Raw genomic sequence first — 18,452 nt, 5'->3', positions numbered from 1 at the left:
CATAACCTTTTTGCTGGAGAAGAGTAGGTCAGAGTTTTCTCACTACGTAGCGCTAGAATACATGTGAAATTATCTTATGTGATATATCTCGAAATCATGACCAGATAGAAACTTACTGTCGTCGACAAAGTTGTTGATTAAATCAAAGCCTATTTCTTGGTGCACTATAGTTCAAAATTTTCTCAATACGCGGCGCTAGTATACACGTGAAATTCCCATATAAAATATCTCGAGATCCTGACCAGATAGAAAGTTACTGTCTGCGGTAAAGTTGTTCAGAAGGTCAAGGCCTTTTTGCTGGTTAACAGTAGTTTAGAATTGCCTCACTAGATAGAGCTCGTATACATGTTAAGTTCTCGCATGTGATACATCACTAGATCCTGACCAGATAGATAGTAAATGTCTTTGGCAAAGTTGTTCAGGAAGTTGGTGGACAGTTGTTCAAAATTTTCTCACTACTCGGTGCTAGTATACACATGCAATTCTCGCATATAAAATAGCTCGAGATCCTGAGCAGATAGAAAGTTACTCTTTTGGGCAAACTTGTTCAGGGGGTCAAGATTTTTTGGCTGGTGGACAGTAGCCCAGAATTTTCTCACCACATAGCGCTAGTAAACGTGTACAATAAGCTCTAGAATCTGAACAGGTAGAAAAATACTGTCTTCGAAAAAGTTGCTCATGAGGTCAGTGTTTATTGCTTGGTGCACAATAGTTCAGAATTTTCACACTATGTGACGTTAGTATACACGCGAAATTCTCGCATGCAATATATCTCGAGTATCTGATCAGATAGATTTCGCTAGTGGACAGTAGTTCAAAATTTTCTCACTACGTAGCGCTAGAATAGACGTGAAATTCTCCCATGTGGTTTGTTTTGAGATCCTGACCAGATAGAAAGTTACTGTCTTGGACAAAATTGTTCAGGAGGTCAAAACCTTTTTGGCTGGTAAACAGTAGTTAAGAATTTTCTCACCACGTGGCGTTAGATCAAGGTATTTTGGCTGGTGAACAGTAGAATTTTCTCACAAACTCTAGGCTTTAACCTCCTGAACAACTTTGTTGAAGACAAACTTTCTATCTGGTGAGGATCTCGAGATATATCACAGGTGAGAATTTCACATCTCACTAGCGCTACGTAGTGAGAAAATTTTGAACAACTGTCCGCGAGAAAAAATTTTGTAATGTCCTGAACAACTTTGCTGACAACAGTAATTTTCTATCTGGTCAAGAACTTGAGATATTTTATATGCGAGAATTTCACATGTATACTAGCACCATTAAGTGAGACAATTCTGAACTACTGCCCACCAGCCAAAAGACCGTGACCTCCTGAACAACTTTATCGTAGACAGTAACTTTCTAGCTGATCAAGATCTCGAACTATTGAATATGCGAGAAAGGCACCTATATACTAGGTGCCTAGGATCTAGAGTAAAATATCTCTCAAGAGTTTCACATGTTGTGACTATGGCATGACCAGACACTCCCGGGTAACTAGCTCAGTAGCATGAGACCCCTGAACTGTGTCGCAGGGTCGGCATGTTACTGGGTATTCGGAGGGGCTACGCGGACAAAGTATGAAGCACACAGGAATATTCACATTTTCTAAAACATTTATTTGCCCTTTTCTGTGGCGTGTGGGTGTGGGTATTCACATATATGTGGCGTGTATGCGAGAGTTTATAAACGGTACGGTACTCACTGTTGCAGCAGATTCTCCTTCGGCGTCGCGACGCTGGCGTTGGCCCACACGGGTGCTCCTGCACTACCGTGTGGCCGGAAACTTGCGGCGCGGGCTGCAGACAGTGTTGTTGCCGCTTTGGGAGAATGGCGGATCTGGTGGCGTTCATCAGCCACATACGGCTCAGCAGGCGTTGCTGGCTCATTTGGCTGGCAGGCGTCTTCCGTCTTGACGGTATCGGCTGACCGTGGCATGGCCACCTTGGTCGAGCCGAGACGGGACCCTCCTTGATGATAAAGGCCACCGGCCTGAGGGAATCGTCCCTGACGGACGATCGAGGATCATTTACTATTAGCCGAGCCGTGTAAAACCGTTTTGTTTACGTTACGAGGTGTACAAAATGTACAAAAGCACAAGAGGTCGTGAACGGAGGTAGGCTTTCCAGCCCAAACCCCCACAGGGGGGGGGGGTGTATTAAATATGCACTACACTTCACGATACCGGTCTACACGGACGCCTGATTACTTCTGCCTAATCTTCCAAATCTAAGATGGCTAGCTATTCATCATCCAATTTGCGCATCCATTGTTTTTTTAAAACCAAGATATTCCTCCCTTCAGTAACGTTACGTTGTTGTTTGCAGCGGCACAAACCCTCTCGCTTTTGTGTGTGTCTACTGTTTTAGGTTTAACAAAACGTGAATTTTCCAAACAACAACAACTCAAACAAACGAAAATCCACGGATTGTAACCAACTGGTTACAATGCATAGTAGCGCCGCAAAGTGAGAAAACTCTGAACTTCTGTCCACCTGCAAAAAAGTCTTGACCTCCTGAACAACTATGCCGAAGACAGTACCTTTCTCTCTGGTTGGTAACTCGAGATATTTTATATGAGAATTTCATGTGTATACTAGCGCTACGTAGTGAGAAAATTCTGAACTACTGTCCGCCAGCGACAAGGCTATGATCTCCTGAACAACTTTGTCGGAGACAGTAACTTTCTATTTGGTCAGGATCTCGATATATGCCATGTTGTAATCAATTAAGTCAAATCCCACCTAGTATGGTCACAGTTTACGCGGTTTCCATTAACATTTTCCCTATTATCCGCATTTTTAGGTGTTTACTGTAATCAAAGTTTAGCTTTTTTAGATCAAAACAAGTTTCTTGAGGAATACTCGTTGGTTTCAGATCGATTGGTAACTCAGCAACAAAATGGCAATGGAAAGCTCATGTGTGTTGTACAAAGTACAACAGCGCGAGTAACGGAGGGTTAAATATGCTGATGAAGAGACGTTTGGAAATTTGGTGCAAGTTTGGAGAAGCATATGGTTGGAAAACAAAATGCCTAAGGATATGACCACATCAATACAGGTGCCAATACCTAAAATAAGGAACCTCAAAACAGTTGATGATTTTCTCAGAATAAGTTTATGTAATGTTGTCTATAAACCATATGCTAAATGGTTAAGGAATAGGCCAAGGAATTTTACTGGTGATCCAGATCTACATCAAGCTGCATTTACGGAAGGACGTTCGACAGATGATCAAATTTTTTTGACAAGAAGGTTGATGGAGAAACGTTCCCAACAAACAATTTTAGCTGCAGACTAGCTTATACAGGCAAAAATTAGCTGTATAAGCCAATTTTTGGCTGTATAAGCTAATCTGCAGCTAAAATTGTTAGTTGGGTTGTTTGTGGCGTCACTGGACATTAAGAAAGCATTCGACAATGTTAAACTGGATAAGTTGAAGGAAATTCTATTGGAGCTGAAAGTGCCAACGCATATTATTGACAGAGTTATACTGTGTGTTAAAGAGGATAAAACTAAGGTTAAATGGCAGAATCAGTTCTCAGATGAAATCAAACGAGGAAAGGGTGTAAAGCAAGGATGCCTTTTGTCACCATTCCTTTTTAATTTAGTGATTCAAAGTGTACTGAAGAAAGTAGCTATGAAAGTGCCACATATGAGATTGGTTGAAATTGGATCTCTCATTTAACCCATAATACTGGCATTTGCTGACGACCGTCTTATAATAGTCGACGATCACCAAGATCTGGAAAAGATTATAACGGTTTTGGAGGAATGCTTGACAGAGGTGGGATTAGAAATCAACACCAAAAAAAGTCAAATATTAATCAGGGTACCGAATGCCACGAGAAGTGCACCGAAGACGATAAAATTGAATGGAAAGGATTATGATACATGCGAGACAGTGAAATATCTTGGAGTGGATCTTACAAGCACACTAAATCGTCCAGCAACAATTAGACAGAGATGTGTCAACGCAATGAAGTCAGCCAAATCGATTGTTCAATTTTGTAAAACCTTTAATCCGTCATGGGAAATCGGGAGACTAATTTACAACACAGTCATTTCTCCGGCAATTCAATATGGAACAAAAGTATCCACACTCACTAAGAGAAGCAGATTGCAATTGGCGAAATACGAAAAACTCATTGTGAAGGATTTTTGGAATTATTGTAGAAAGGAAAATAGAAAGTTGAATGTTAGGAAAGAGTTAGCAGGAAAAACAATTGATAGAAGAATCAGAGTGGGCAGAATTTCTTATTATGGTCATATCATCAGGAGAGAGCAATTACATCCTCTTAAACTGGCATATAAATTTAAATTTGAATGGAAAAAAAAGGAAGCGTGGAAGTGTTTGTTACTCGAGTCAGCTGGTGGACGGTCGAACGACCTTTCCGAAAACCAAACTGTTCCTCGAGTAACAAGTTGTTTTCATCGGCAGATGTTAGGAGCCGGTAGTACAGTGCTCTTTCGAACAGTTTTGATAACCCTGAGAGAAGGCTGATTGGTCGATAGCTTGAAGGAGAAGACGGATCCTTCCCAGGTTTCCGGATGGGTATGACTTTAGCTGACTTCCAACACGAGGGGAAGTAGCCAAGTATGAGGCACTGATTAAAAATCAGTGCCAGTTGGTTGTAGAATCTGGAGCTCAATTGTTTGAGTTCCAGATTCAGGATGTTGTCGAAACCTGGGGCCTTCATGTTTTTAGATGATTTGATATAGGCCAACAGTTCGTCAGCCGTAATCTCGGATTCCTCTGGAAAAATGTTAGGAATCTGAAGAAGATTGGTTGCATTTTCAGCAACCTCATATTCATGAGGGCTGACGATGTTTTGTCCGAGATTATGGGAGCTGACGAAGTGTTGACCTATCGCGGCAGCCTTCTCTTCAGGAGTTATCAGATAAACCACTGGGTCGCCGGGACGATCCAGTGAGGTCAGTGGGGGAATGGGCCAAGGCTTGTTTTTAAGATTTTTTGTAAGTTTCCAGAAGGGCTTAGCACAATCAGGGAGAGAGCGGATCTTACTATCAAAATCGTTATTTCTGAGATCCACCATCCTGGCCTGAATCATCTTTGTTAATCGATTACAATTGGTCTTCAAGTTAGACAGGCCAGTACGCTGGTACTGCCTACGAATGGTGTTACGGAGTCTAATGAGATCTTTGGTAGGGCTGTCAAGGTTCAGAGTGTTACTCACCTGTCTGGATACTGGCACGTGTTGTTCCCTGGCCCGAAACATCGCCTCCTCGATGGTTTGTAGACACCGGTCAACATCTTCGGACGTCCCCAGTTGGACGTAGTCGATGGTTGTGTCGACGCAGTGTTGATATTGCGCCCAGTTGACTCGACGATAGTTGCACCGGGAAGCTTCGAATCGGTTTACCGAGGATCCAACTTCGGCCACCACCGGGTAGTGGTCCGAGGTCAGCTCCTGGAATGCCACAGGTTGCGAGATGTTGTGTCCCATGTTGCTTACGAAGATGTCGATGGTCGCATGGACCCCAAACCGACTCAACCGGGTGGGAGAGTCCGGGACCAAGATGGTATAGTGGCCCTCTTGCAGGTCTTCTGTAACCGTTCTGTTACAAAGGTTCAATACAATATTTTAAATATGCACCATGTGATCGAGCATTCAAATAAATTTGTGTAACACTTGCGGTGAAACCCACTGGGCAGACGATACGACCATGCTTAACGGCCGACTGCTGAATAAGGCGCGCATGACCGCGGCAAAATGGTGACACGGAGTCACGGGTGATGAGCTGAAGGGTTCTACGATGCTTAGAGAACGGCCATCGTTCACTTTATCTCAGGCGAGCGTGTAGACCAGAAGTGTCTGTGGAATACATTTTAGCAGAAAACAGTGCGAGTAGTGAATCAAGGTGCAGTGGAAATCACCAATTCAGCTGATTCAGGACCTTTCTTTTCAACCAATCAAATGGTTTTCTGGTTGGCGAGTCAAGGACCGCCATTGCACGCTACGGTCTAGGTGACATTGAGTTACCTTGACCTAACCGTAAAGGACATCGTTCTCGGGCTGAAGGCCCTAAACGCCAAGGAGAATTTCCCTTCCCGGTTCGACAGAGGGCGGCCTTGCCGTCGTCGACCGGCTTCGTCAGAAGGAAGCGCCTGTGCATCGGAACCATCTCCACAAACCGCTATACCAGCCTGGTAAAACCAACCCGGCATCGCACTACGGCCGACGTTTGGTCAGCCTCGCTTCGTCCGCCATTGTCGGAATTGTACCGGAATTTCACCGAGCGGTGGTACCGCCATCTTGCCGACAAGATCGGCCTTTAAGGATCTTTCCGGAACCACAGCCAGCGCTCGTTGGTCTGCAGTCGTCGTAGTCGCCATCGTCATCAAGGGTATGTGCCAAGAAAATCGAACACAACACCACACAATCCACACTATCGGTAATTGGAGAAATACAGTGTTTAAATTGATCCGCGTTGTGTTTCAGTTTAATTGAAAGCTTGAGGGCCTTTTCATCCGCGTAGCCCCTCCAGTTTGCCCAGTAGTGCGCCGACTCTGAGACACAGTTCAAAGAGTCTCGTGCTGCTGAGTTGTTGTCGGGCAGAACATTAGTTTCACTTCATTGAGTATGATGCCGTTTCTATTGCTCCGACCGTTGCCCCAAGCTTGGTGTTTTGCGTTCAGATCGCCAGCGATGATAAAGTTCCCGCTCCTCCGGGTGAGTTTGATGATGTCTTTCCGGAGGGCCACTGACGACCTGTCCCTGATGTTGGTTTGCTTGGGGCAGTAGGCCGTGATGATGGTGATTGGGCCAAGTGATGTGCTCACCTCCACTCCGATGGCTTCAATTGTTTTCAGCTGGAAGTTTGGTAGCAGCCGGAAACTGATGTTCCGTCTTGCAGCGATGGCCACTCCTCCACCTCCAGAGCAGGTGCGATCAAGTCTGACGAGCCGGAAGTCGGGAAGGAATACGTTCAGTTTGGGCTTCAAATGCGTCTCGGTGATGATAGCAATGTCGACCTTCTTGGTGTTGAGGAAATCGAATAGCTCTCTATGCTTGTTCGTCAGTGAGCAAGCGTTCCAATTTGCAATTTTTATAGCTTCACGGTCCATACTTGGTGACGAGTGACAAGGCAGCATGAAGCTGTTCAGATCGAGTCTTGCAGGTACGCATGATGATGATGACCTCGGCCACGAGCGTCACAAGTTCCTCCGAGGTGAACGGAGAATCGTCGACAGATTCACCTGAGACAGCACCAGCGTATGATAAACCAGGGGCGGTGGATGAACCTGGAATTGGCTGGGCCGCAGCAACAGCGAGACAATGCTGAACTGTCCGACTGTTGGGAACCATTTGGATACTCGCAGGATTGGCTTGTTGGTTGTTGAGCGGAAGCGGAGCTAGGTTCGGAACATGTCGACGGGGCTGGAGAGCTGGGTACTGGACTTCCGTTAGTACAGGAGGCGAACGATGATTACGAAGGCGACCGAGCTGGTTGTTGATTGTGGCCTTCCGACGGATATTAATGAACTCCACTCGCTTGGGACATCCGCGATTGGAGGCTTGGTGGTTTCCACCGCAGTTGCAACACGTTGGCTCGATGTCATCGACTTGCTCACTGGATGCAGTTGAGTGAGTTCCAGCACACTCGCCGCAGTTTGTCTTCATGTGGCAGTTTTTGGTGCCATGGCCATATGAGAGGCAGTTCATACACTGCGTTACATCACGATGTTGGGGTTTGTAATGCTCCCAACTGATGATGACCTGAAACAGGTCCCGGATTTTGGATCTCAGAGCCGCAAGACTGGTGGATCCCTTCGTGAAATGAACCAGGAACAACTGATCACGGAAGCTGGTGTTTTGGTTGGGACGCCGGTTCGAAAATGGCAAGAAGACCTGCTAGAAAGTAGTAATGTGCTCACACAACTCTCCATCAGAGTAGGCTGAATCCACTATTTTCAACTGTGTGCGTGTAGTCTGGCCAGCGATGACGGGATTCTGCAGTGGGTGGGGTTTTTCGGCGGCGGATGAACGGATTGTTCACGGTGGATGCCGGTGCTCGACGGGTGTCACCGTGTGGCACGACGGATGTTATACTGGGGCTCGATCGGGTGATCGACGGTGGTCTCTCAGTGGTCTTCGGTGTATTACCGATGGACGCTTGCTACACGGGTGTTGGCTTGTTAACGAAACGCCCTCGTGGTTTAGCCCGTAATTAATGGGTCCTGACTGACTCCGTATTCGGTGGTATTAGCCGGTATTTGTTGATAACTCTTCACTATTAAACTCACTGATAATTTATAGGAACTATCTTGCGCAATGGCTGAAGTAGAAGAGAACTTTCTTTTCAGTTTGACCCAGTAGCTTCCCCCTTGACCTAAGCCCATTTCCACCTCCCTCCCACTTTTCCACCACCTCTTGTCCAAATCCTTCTCCTGTTTCCAACGTCCACCTTCATCCTTACTCCTTCCCGTTATGTGTTCTGTGTTATGTGTTGTTGGTATGACTGGATTACAATATTTAATTGGGCCGTTGGTTTGGGAGTGGTTTTTCATTTGACTTACATATCTACTTATATTTACATTCAAAAACAAGACAATATTGCATACAAGAAACTGGCATACTGATTGAATTCACAATGAATACACATATACCCTATTCCTCGCTTTCGCTATCTCCTGGTTTTTCTCGCTTGAAGCTAAGAGAAAGAGGTGACAATTGGCTTCTTCCTCTTTTATTTCTATCTCTATCTCTATCTTTATCTATCTCTATCTCTGTCTTACGCACATGCAATCGGCCAATCAGGAGCTGGTTCACGTTTGACAGAAAAGTGGTTCATTTTTGCCCCCGTATTGTCACCTCTTCTCTTAGGCTTGAAGTGAATCAATAGGGTACAGGAACCAAAACGGTAACAAATTACAAGCCAGATCGTTTTTGTTGTTTATTTTGGCGTTTTATCTGTTGACAAGCTCAAATGTGTTTCAAATCATTAATAATAGTATAACATAGAACTGCACAGCAGAACTCAATCACATTTATTCATCACGTCTTGAGTAGTGTCCAATGAATATGATATCCTTCGAGGAAGTCTTTCGAATCAGAAACATGAAAGGACCATTGACGGCGAACCTGGGATAGGCCCTCTTTCCCATCAGCATCACCTTACGCGTTCCAGCAGCCGCCCTTGTGCCAGTCTCGTTGATGTCGACCCTCAAGATTTGGTAAACGTTCGACAGTTGGCTGGTGAAGTCAGCGAATACCTCAAATGCATCCTTACTAAAAATCGCACCCAGCCCCAGTGCATCCAGAACGAGTTTTACCTCGAGTCCCGTGCTAATCGAAAATTTGGGGATTTCCAATTCTAAATGTCTAAATGACAATCGCTCATCGATCAACCGATATGTGTACAGATCAAACTTCTCGATGACGTTTTCCAGAGGACGGGACTTGGACCTTATGAACAACATGGATAAATTAGTGTCCTTCTGAAAGAACACTTCCACTATTTGAAGATCGTTGATCTCAGCGAATCTGCAGTAATCGGTTGTTCGCATCATGTCAACTTCTCGAGCTCCATTGATAAAATTGAAAGACCGCTGTGTCGTAAAAAATGGATTAAACTGATTCTCCCACGATGCGCTTAAGGTGAGGGTGTTGACCATGACTAGGTTAGCATCGTCGGCCAAACCTTGTGTACTGAACACATTTTTCACAATTCCGTTCGTAAATCGGGAAGCCCAATTGTTGACAACGCGAACGATAGGCTCTTGACGGCTGAAATCCAGGGCCTGTACGTCAACCTCGTGTTCGGTTTGAAGTACCGGCAACAGATGAGGCTCTAGTTCCACCTGCGAATGGTACACCTTGGTGATCATTTCCAGAGCATGATTATTCAAGCCGTTCTGCAGCGATTGAAGATTTTTGGGTAATCCAAGAAGGGTTTCCATTTGGCTGGATACGTCATCTCTGGCTGCGTGATGCAGCATAGTAAACAGGCGCTGAATTGCGATAGGAGAGAAGACGCAATTTTTGCTGGAATCCATATTGTATGCCGTCCGGAAAAAGTTCAGGGTGAACTTTACCGACGCTTTCGTGAATGCTGAATAGTGGGCTGACAATTAGAATTTGATGAATAAAAATAACTCTTCCGTACTTACAAGACATTCCATAGCTGAGTTCAGATGTGATCAGGACTAATGTTAAGCAATACACGAATTTCATGTTGTACGAGAATCAATCTCACTACCGATTAGCAAAGTGGGACGAAACAGACTGCTTGCGATTTAAATTTTATTAAAAGTTAAATATGCAACGTGATAAGGCTACTCCCAATGAGTGACGCTACCGTCTTTACGGATTACGGTTATGTGTGTGAAAGACTCATACCATTGCAGAAATACCGTAATCCTGGAGTAAATCCAGCTTGTATGTAGCAAATACAGTACCGGACAAAAGTTTATAGTATCGCAAAAAATAAGCTCAATGTTGTAATTGTTCAGAATGTGCATCAAAATTGTAATCTTGAAAGCTGGTTGATTAAGTATTTGATTGAATGAGTCTGCATGAAGTTTAAGCAATTTTAGTAAAAAGTTTATTTTTATACCCCTTTTAAAACTTCTATTTCTTGTAGTACGTTAATCCAAATTAGCTGAAATTTTTCTCATTTGTAGCCTAAGCAATGACCTTTCGAACGCCTCTTAAATCTATTCACAACGAAAAATTTTGTAGCAGTTTGAATTGCCTGAAACCCAAAAATAGAATCACATTAAAACGGCTTAAAAATGCTTCAATTGAAAGAGCAAAACAATACCTTACCAAATGCTTAAAATGCCTAAAAACGCAACCACTGAAATGGCTTGAAGCCCTGGAGCCCTAATTGTTGAATACACCGAAATAGTCTTTAAAACGTCCAAACAGCCCGTCACAAATGCGTACCCAGCCTATTATTACCGACTTTAATACACTAAAATTGCCTTAAAGTCACTTAAACAACCACAAAACTCTTCTAATAATCTTGAATTCCAAACCGAATGAAAACAACTGCAGCAGCTCTCAAAAGTCACTACTTCCTGTATTTCATCTCATTTTGCTCAAGTGTTTCCCAAACGTTACAAGAAACTGCTCGGATTCGGTGGACCTTCGCAATGTTGTTTGTCTTCCTTTTCCGAAGATGCGTTCTCCGGGACCTTCAGGTACTGTCCCATCAGAACGGGCACCAGATCGGTGCGGTCGAAAATTACAAACACAAACGGTTGTTGGGCGGTGAATTGCTTATCCGAACGTTTGTCGACAAAACGTTGTGCTGTTTCCTGTCCTTCGTAACCCATCTCCAGTTCCACCTTCTGAACGATTTCGCCCAGCAGTACCTTTTGTCCACGTTCAAACACCTGAAACACGCCATTATTGAATGGCACATTCAATCCCATCTCTTCGAGCAGCTGCCTTCCCGGAACCGTTGTTCGCAAACCAAACTGCGGAAGTCTAACCGTGGTCCTGGATGGTACCATCTTCGAGTAGATTTGTTTGAACCAAGTGTGATTTAAGCCACTGATCAAAGCATCTATACTAGTTCCAACGGGCATCAGTAGTACACAAGACAATGGACTTTGATCGTCATACGGTAGCTCCACGGCTTGTACTTTCCACTGTGGAAAGTGTCCATATTTTAGGTTCTCCTCCAGATACATGAAGTTGGTCAACGCTTTCTTATCCTTGCTTTCAAAGAAGTTGCAGGTAGCGGTGAACTCTTTCTGAAATTTGTACTTCCATAATCCCTTAAACTGCCAGGAGTCCACGGCGAAAAACTTCCAATTTTTGTTGATATCCGTTTCGGTGAGAAAATCTTTCACCGAGTGGTGGGTGATGTTCTCCAGCGCATTGTTGATAATCTGGCCCATCAGTTTGGAGGTGGACGGCTGGAGGTAACCGGTGTAGATTACACAGTTCTCGATTATGCTGTCGAAAGCTTGCGATGCCTTCTGTCTACCGATGGCAACCACCATCGTGGTCATGTTGAGATTTTTTGCCTCTGCCAATCGTAGCCATTGGGCCACGTAAGACCGATGAGCTTGCTCCGATGGTTGATCGTTGGGTTTGAGCTCCAGAACCTTGCTCAGTTCTTGCTGGAGCTTGGGATTGGCTGTTGGGGAAAGTAGCTTCACCCCTTGTAGGCACGAAAATAGTCTGCGGAGCGAATACGGGGACATGACGAAGTTCTCCTTGTATTTGGAGAATGTCTGTGAACAAGATACATTGTTGGAAGCAAGAGAACTAAAAAATGAATCAAACGATTACCTTTTTGTACGCATTCCATGAAAAGTCCACTTGGGAAGTTGTGTTCACTGGTTCAGGGGTAGATTCGGATTGGGGTGATACGAAATTCACGAAGGCGAATGCAATGATTCCTGTGCAGAAGAAGTTCATATTCTATGCAAAAATATCAAACGTGGAGGTTCAGTCCAATTATCGTGTAGTAGCTAGGAGAAATGAATTGACTAGTGAGCAGTCAAGAAGCATTTAAAGGTGATTTGTGAACACGCTGGATTACAAACATCGGATAATATAAACATTAGAACAGTTGAGCACACACCGCAATCAAAGATACTGTAAGCTAACTGAAGATAATCACAAAGATCACATACAAGGACGGCTTCCAGCTGTACTATGTTTGAATCGGTTCAATACTAACTAGAAATCCTTCATTAGGAAAACCTGTTGCATCGAAGAAAAGATGCCTAGTGAACAGCACTGAGAATTGGCATAGTCATTGACAGACTTTCGCGCGATATTGACAAAATTGTTTATCACGTAGTCGCTGATAAATTTAATCCTCAAAAAAACGTTTGTCAAACCTCATTATTTTTTTCATCAATGACAAAGATTCACCTAGCTACAAAACGTGTAATTTCGTGCATTCTGTGTCACATTATTGGTATATAAGCAGTTCAGGACGTAGATACTTGTTCACTTTAACGGCTCCATGTAATGGTTTTGCTCAAGTCATTTAATTTCGTTACTTTTTTTTAAGGAATTTTAACTGCTTGTGCAGTCATTCATCCCTGTAAATGTATTTCAAGGAAAAAAAATAAATAAATAAATAGTTATTACATAGTGCTCTAAGCCGATAGTTCAAGTTTTGCCTAACTTAGTAACTTTTAAATCTGGTTGATCAAATTTGTTTTCCGTAAGAATTTCATAAGTTATGATTCTTCTATTCTGTCACAATATAATATTTCAGTAACATTGTCCTTTAGGTGACACTCTTGCCGTTGTTGATCATACTTCCTGCAATCAACCAGGAGGTGACGAACGTTTAATGGTTCACCGCATGTCTGGCACATGTTGCTTTCTTTGTTGAAGAGGTGCTGATGTGTTAAGCGTGTGTGACCGATTCTCAAACGAGTGAGAGCTCGCTGCTCCGTGGGGGAGGATCGATCAGTCCAGGCAAGTGTAGATGGTTTACAAATTCGAAGAAAATTACTGCTATTATTCCATTGGACCTCCCATTGTCTTACTACGTCTTCACCGGGAACTGCAATATTCAAAAGATCTCCACATCTTCCTTGTTTGGCTAAATCGTCTGCTTTGGTGTTTCCTAATATTCCAACGTGGCCCGGGATCCAACAGAAGTCGATGTTTTTGCTTTCTGCTTCGATTTCAATAGATTGGATCCACGGGTGATGTGATAGTCTTTTCTCTAATGCTTCCAGTACGCTGGCAGAATCTGTGTAGATTACGGTGGCTTCGTTTGTCTTGACAAAATTGGTTGTAGCGTAGAGGATGGCCATGGCTTCAGCTGAAAAAATGGAGCATATAGCAGGTAGTTGGAAGTGAGCTTCTTGTGTTTCAGAGAATATCCCGAAACCAACCCTTCCGGAGTCCACAGAGCCATCCGTGAACAAACGTCTATGGAATAGATATTTATGTTGGCACAGATCGAGATATATTTGTTGTGCTATCACAGGCGGATCCCCTACTTTATATTGCTTTTTAAGGGTCCAATCTACTCGAGGTATTCGTGAATTCCAAAACCTTCTACCGGCTCTCTTCAAGGGAATTATTTCAGGCAAAATTTCACCAGTAAGTTTTTCATAGGCAAGACTTGCTCTTCGCACAGAAGGAAAGCTGCCACCTGAATTTTCATTTGACCATGACATTACGTATCCGAATAAAATACCGCCCATCTCTAACAGACGGATGGCTTTTGTAGTCATATGTTGAACCCAAAGATCTGAGAAAGGAAGCTGTCCTGACTCGACCATTATCGCTTCAACAGGGCTGGAACGAAAAGCACCGCTGGATTCTCTGACACCCGCGTTGTATAAGGGTTGTAGATTTTTAGGATTCGACACGCTGCCACCGCTGACGAGACCTATTCCAAAGAAAATTTTTGGAATCAGAACAGTTTTAAAAACCTTAGAAAGAGTTGTCCTTGCTCCACCTTCCCTTCGATTTCCAATAGTCTTGAGGAGATTGATCGGTGTTTGGCATTTATTGTGAACTTCAGAAGAGTGTTTTTTGAAGTTGAAGTTTTTGTCCAGATGAATGCCGAGTATCCTTGCCGATTGTACGATTGGTATTGGTATGTTGTTGATTTGTACTTCGAGGGTTTCTGGGTGTTTGCGCTTTCTGCAGATATGCATGAGGCTCGATTTTTCCGCTGAAATAGTAAGGCCAACGTGTGTACTCCATGTTTCCAGAATTCTGGCAGCTTTTTTAGATTTCTTCCTGACTTTTTTAGGATCAAGGTCGGTTACTATAAGAATTACGTCGTCGGCGTAGACTAGGATTTCGATTTCTTCGGGGATTTGCTCGAAAATGCTTTCCATTAAAACCAGAAATAGTGTAACTGCTAGAATCGAGCCTTGTGGCACGCTATTGATTTGTACTTTACGAGAGGAGATAGTGTCTCCTACTACAACACGAAAGTACCGGTCAGATAGGAAGTTTTTCACGAATTTAATCATTCGTCCGCGAAGGCCCCATTCTGTTAATCTAGTGTTGATTGTTTCTCTGTCTGCGGTATCATATGCCTTCGCGATATCCATCATTAGTATCTCACAATGCTCTCCACCTTCCATGGGCTCCCGGATTTTGTTTTCCAGGATTGCCAGGTATGTGTCGACACCTCGTCCTCTGCGAAAGGCGAATTGGTGCTTGTTCAGAAGATGACGTTGTTCGAGTGTGTTGAGTAACCGACGGTTAACCATTCGTTCTACCGTTTTACTGAAGCAGCTTAGTAGAGTGATTGGTCTTTGATTTCCAAGAACTTTAGGATCTTGGCCGGGTTTTGGTATCGGAATGATTAATCCCTCTTTCCAGCCGGGGGGTAACGAGCCGGATCTCCAGATGCCATTTATTGTTTCAAGGAGCTGAGCCTTCACCCTGAAGGGAAGTCGACGGAGCATAGGGTAACTGATGTTGGCGATGCCTACGGATTCGCTGCCTCTTCTGTCTAAAGCCCATATGAGTTCTTCGATTGTGAAGTCCTTGTTATATTCGTCCTCTGTTTTATGAGAGTCGTCGAAAATCGATGGTTTGTTAGGTTGAAACGAGTTAGTGTTGGTTGTTTGTGACACTTTTTCGAAGAATTCTGTGGGTTCCTCGATGGTATCTCCATTAACTTTTAGCACCCTACATCTTGGGGGTGTTTTACCACAAAATGCATTTACTCTACGCCACATTTCGCTGCTGGGGGTTGAATGAAGCTACAAAAGAATCCCATGATGATTTCTTTGCGTTCGTCACGATTCTCCTTGTTTCTTGATTCTTGTTAAGTGGATCTCCGTCTTTTAACCGTTTTAGTCTGCGCAGCGCTTTCCTACGTTTACCGATCGCTTCTTTAACTGCGTTACTCCACCATGGAACAGCTTTGGATCCAATCCTATCAGATGATTTTGGGGTGCTAAGCGAAGCTGCCTTGACAATAGCTTCACTGAATTCTTCGACAGAGAGTGACCTGTTACGTGGGATAAGTTCGGTGATAGAATTTTCAAATTCTTCCCAGTCAGCATTTTTGTGGAGCCAGAGTTTTCGACTATGAGGTCGTGGGGTTGTTTGGTGGGACGAAATAATTATCGGAAAGTGATCGCTTGTTCGCGTATCGTTATCCACCTTCCACTCAAGCTGTCGTACTAGCTCATAAGATGCAATAGAAAGGTCTATGGCAGACGTAGATCCGGTTCTAGGGTCCAACCTGGTGTGGTCACCTGAGTTTAGAAGTACAAGGTTGTTTTCGCTGATGAAATCCTCAATGATTTTCCCTTTGGCATCTGTTTTGCAGCTACCCCACGCTGGGTTGTGAGCGTTGAAATTTCCGAGTAGTATGTAAGGATGGGGAATTTTCTGAATTAAGTGGCTTAGTTTTTCCTTCAGTTCCTGAGGTTGTGAATGACACGGGATATAAATGCTTACATAAGTTGCTCTGATAGGAAAGTTGACTTCGGCTGCCACAGCTTGCAGAGAAGTATTCAATTTTAGAAATTTGCGGAAAGCGTTATTGTGGACTGCGAGGTCAACTCCGTTTTGAGATCTTCTCAACGGGCCAGGACGGATTTTCCATTGATATTCAGCGTGGTGGAAGCGTTTGAGGATCTCCGTTTTAGTGAGTCGAGTTTCTTGCAACGCTATGATTGCTGGATGGTATTCGTTCGTGATTAACTGAAGTTCTGCATATCTTTCTCGTACACCGTTGACGTTCCATTGTATCGCAATCGTCTTTTCGTGTAAGGGGTTCGTTGTATTTAGATTATTCGATGTGGGTGCTGGTTCTGGTCTGCATTCGTCATCGTTCCTTGAACTGATTGGTGATGCATGACCGAAGTCATCGATGTTCATTGATGCTGAAGAGTGAAGTGTGTTGGAAGGTATTGTGCTTTGGGGTGGAACGTTATGTCTACTTGCCTGTGAAAGCAGGCCCCCGCACTGACTGCCACCAGAGGATCATCACGAACACGTGGAACATCTCTGGTCAGGGTCAGCGCAGGGAAGGGCTTGGGGTTTACGAACCCCTTTCCGTTGTTGGTTTGAGAAGTCGTCGATGTGTCGTCATCTTGGTGGTAATGGTTCGTTTTTTTGTACAGCAGTAAGGGCCAGAGATCTCCTTTTTCTGTATATCGCTGGAATGTTGATGAATGATTCCGGGAGTTTGATTTGTGGTGGACATGAGGGAAAAACTTGAAGAGGGTGTCGGTTTGTGCTTGAGAGATGATTCGTCGTTCCTTGTTCCGTGATCATAGGCCGCGCTGGAAGATTCGCCGTCAACGGGTTGGGTATAGCGTCCCGGACAGTTCTTCCCACCAGCCGCGCTCCCATTTGTGGAAGTGAACCCGAGCAAAGTCGGTTAACAAAATGAAAGCAAATCGATATTAAAGTGTGCAGTTCCTATCATAATGAAAACTCATTTTGATTTCAAATGTTGCGACATAAATCTGATATCATATTGTGCTTTCATTATGCAGTCAAGACGTTTTAAATGAAAGCAACTTCACTTAAAGTTCTGCTGTTAACGTCTTGTTTAAAATTTAATTGAAATTCATCTGTCGTTGAACTAATCATTACCGTTTATCTGATTTGTTTAACACATTTTAGGTCATTCGTGACTTGCCCGCGGTGAGATTGGAGCCTAAGTCTTTCAGCTTGAGAAACATGAATGGTAACCATTTACTCTAGGCCCGTATTCAGTTAAACATTATGAATGCAAAATCAGTAATCAAATTGATTTCATTGAAAGCAGGATTAGTTTTCCGTTTGCTTCAACAGTGTAAAATTTTGCTCTCATTTTTGCTGTGTTAACCGTTAAGTCAACCAAAATGAGATCAACTGGAGTATTCAAAATTAGTTACATCATAACAGCATATTTTGATTTCAATTTGATCTTCAGCTTTGCTCGGGAAGGGAGTACTGCACTTTCCTCTTTCCTCTCCTTCAAACCTAATTTTGCCTGTATTGGTGTTGAGTGGTTTGATGATGATTGCGGTGAGCGGTACGTTGGTATTATTGTTGTATGTTGGTGAGTAACTCATAGTAAGCTTGTATGGGGTTACATGACTAGGGTCTGCCTATTCGTTTTTTTTCTATGTCTAGTAGGAGTTGGGCCGAATACTCGCGGCTTACTCGAGGTTAGAGAGGTACATTGTCGAAGGATAGGATCAGGGGAGGAGCTTGGGGGTAAGGTTTCGTTGTCTCATCAGAGCGTTGTCGCCAGTATGAATGGTAGTGCGGTTCTAGTTTCGTCTGGAGTTCGACCGGCTATGGTGGGTGACCAGTGGGCGACGATGAGACTCATCGAGACGGGGGGACAAGACAAACAAAAACTAATAAAGAGAGACAAAAGACAAAGGAATTAAATTCTTATACTAGACATTTGAAGAAATACATAAACCGACTGCATATAGCAGATATCGCGAGTTCCCAACACGTCTCTGATAGGAACATAGGGTTGTCTTCCTTGGGCCTCAAGGGTATTCAAAAGTCGCTCT

At 43.7% G+C, this 18,452-nt stretch overlaps 3 protein-coding genes across 3 annotated transcripts in view; 1 reads left to right on the top strand and 2 right to left on the bottom strand.

The window, feature by feature from the left end:
* Rpp25 (ribonuclease P protein subunit Rpp25) overlaps window positions 1-18,452 on the top strand; it is a 489,635-nt gene that overhangs the window by 109,044 nt on the left and 362,139 nt on the right. The window lies entirely within an intron of this gene.
* LOC135706390 (leukocyte elastase inhibitor-like) lies at window positions 8,985-10,455 on the bottom strand. The gene is made up of 2 exons (XM_065227999.1): window positions 10,131-10,455; window positions 8,985-10,072 (listed from the first exon to the last, which is right to left on the bottom strand). Exons 1-2 carry the CDS (start codon window positions 10,192-10,194, stop codon window positions 9,009-9,011), a joined length of 1,128 nt encoding a protein of 375 aa, XP_065084071.1. The 5' UTR covers window positions 10,195-10,455; the 3' UTR covers window positions 8,985-9,008.
* LOC135706380 (serpin B5-like) lies at window positions 10,594-12,445 on the bottom strand. The gene is made up of 2 exons (XM_065227991.1): window positions 12,268-12,445; window positions 10,594-12,209 (listed from the first exon to the last, which is right to left on the bottom strand). The coding sequence occupies exons 1-2, from the start codon at window positions 12,394-12,396 to the stop codon at window positions 11,082-11,084; spliced, it is 1,257 nt and encodes a 418-aa protein (XP_065084063.1). The 5' UTR covers window positions 12,397-12,445; the 3' UTR covers window positions 10,594-11,081.

Source organism: Ochlerotatus camptorhynchus, unplaced genomic scaffold (assembly GCF_037179485.1).
Source record: "Ochlerotatus camptorhynchus isolate MF236.1 unplaced genomic scaffold, CSIRO-AGI_Acam_v1.1 ptg000023l, whole genome shotgun sequence".
NCBI classification, from domain to species: Eukaryota; Metazoa; Arthropoda; class Insecta; order Diptera; family Culicidae; genus Ochlerotatus; species Ochlerotatus camptorhynchus.
Note: the sequence above shows the minus strand (reverse complement) of the source record. Positions and strands in the feature narration are given on the sequence as shown.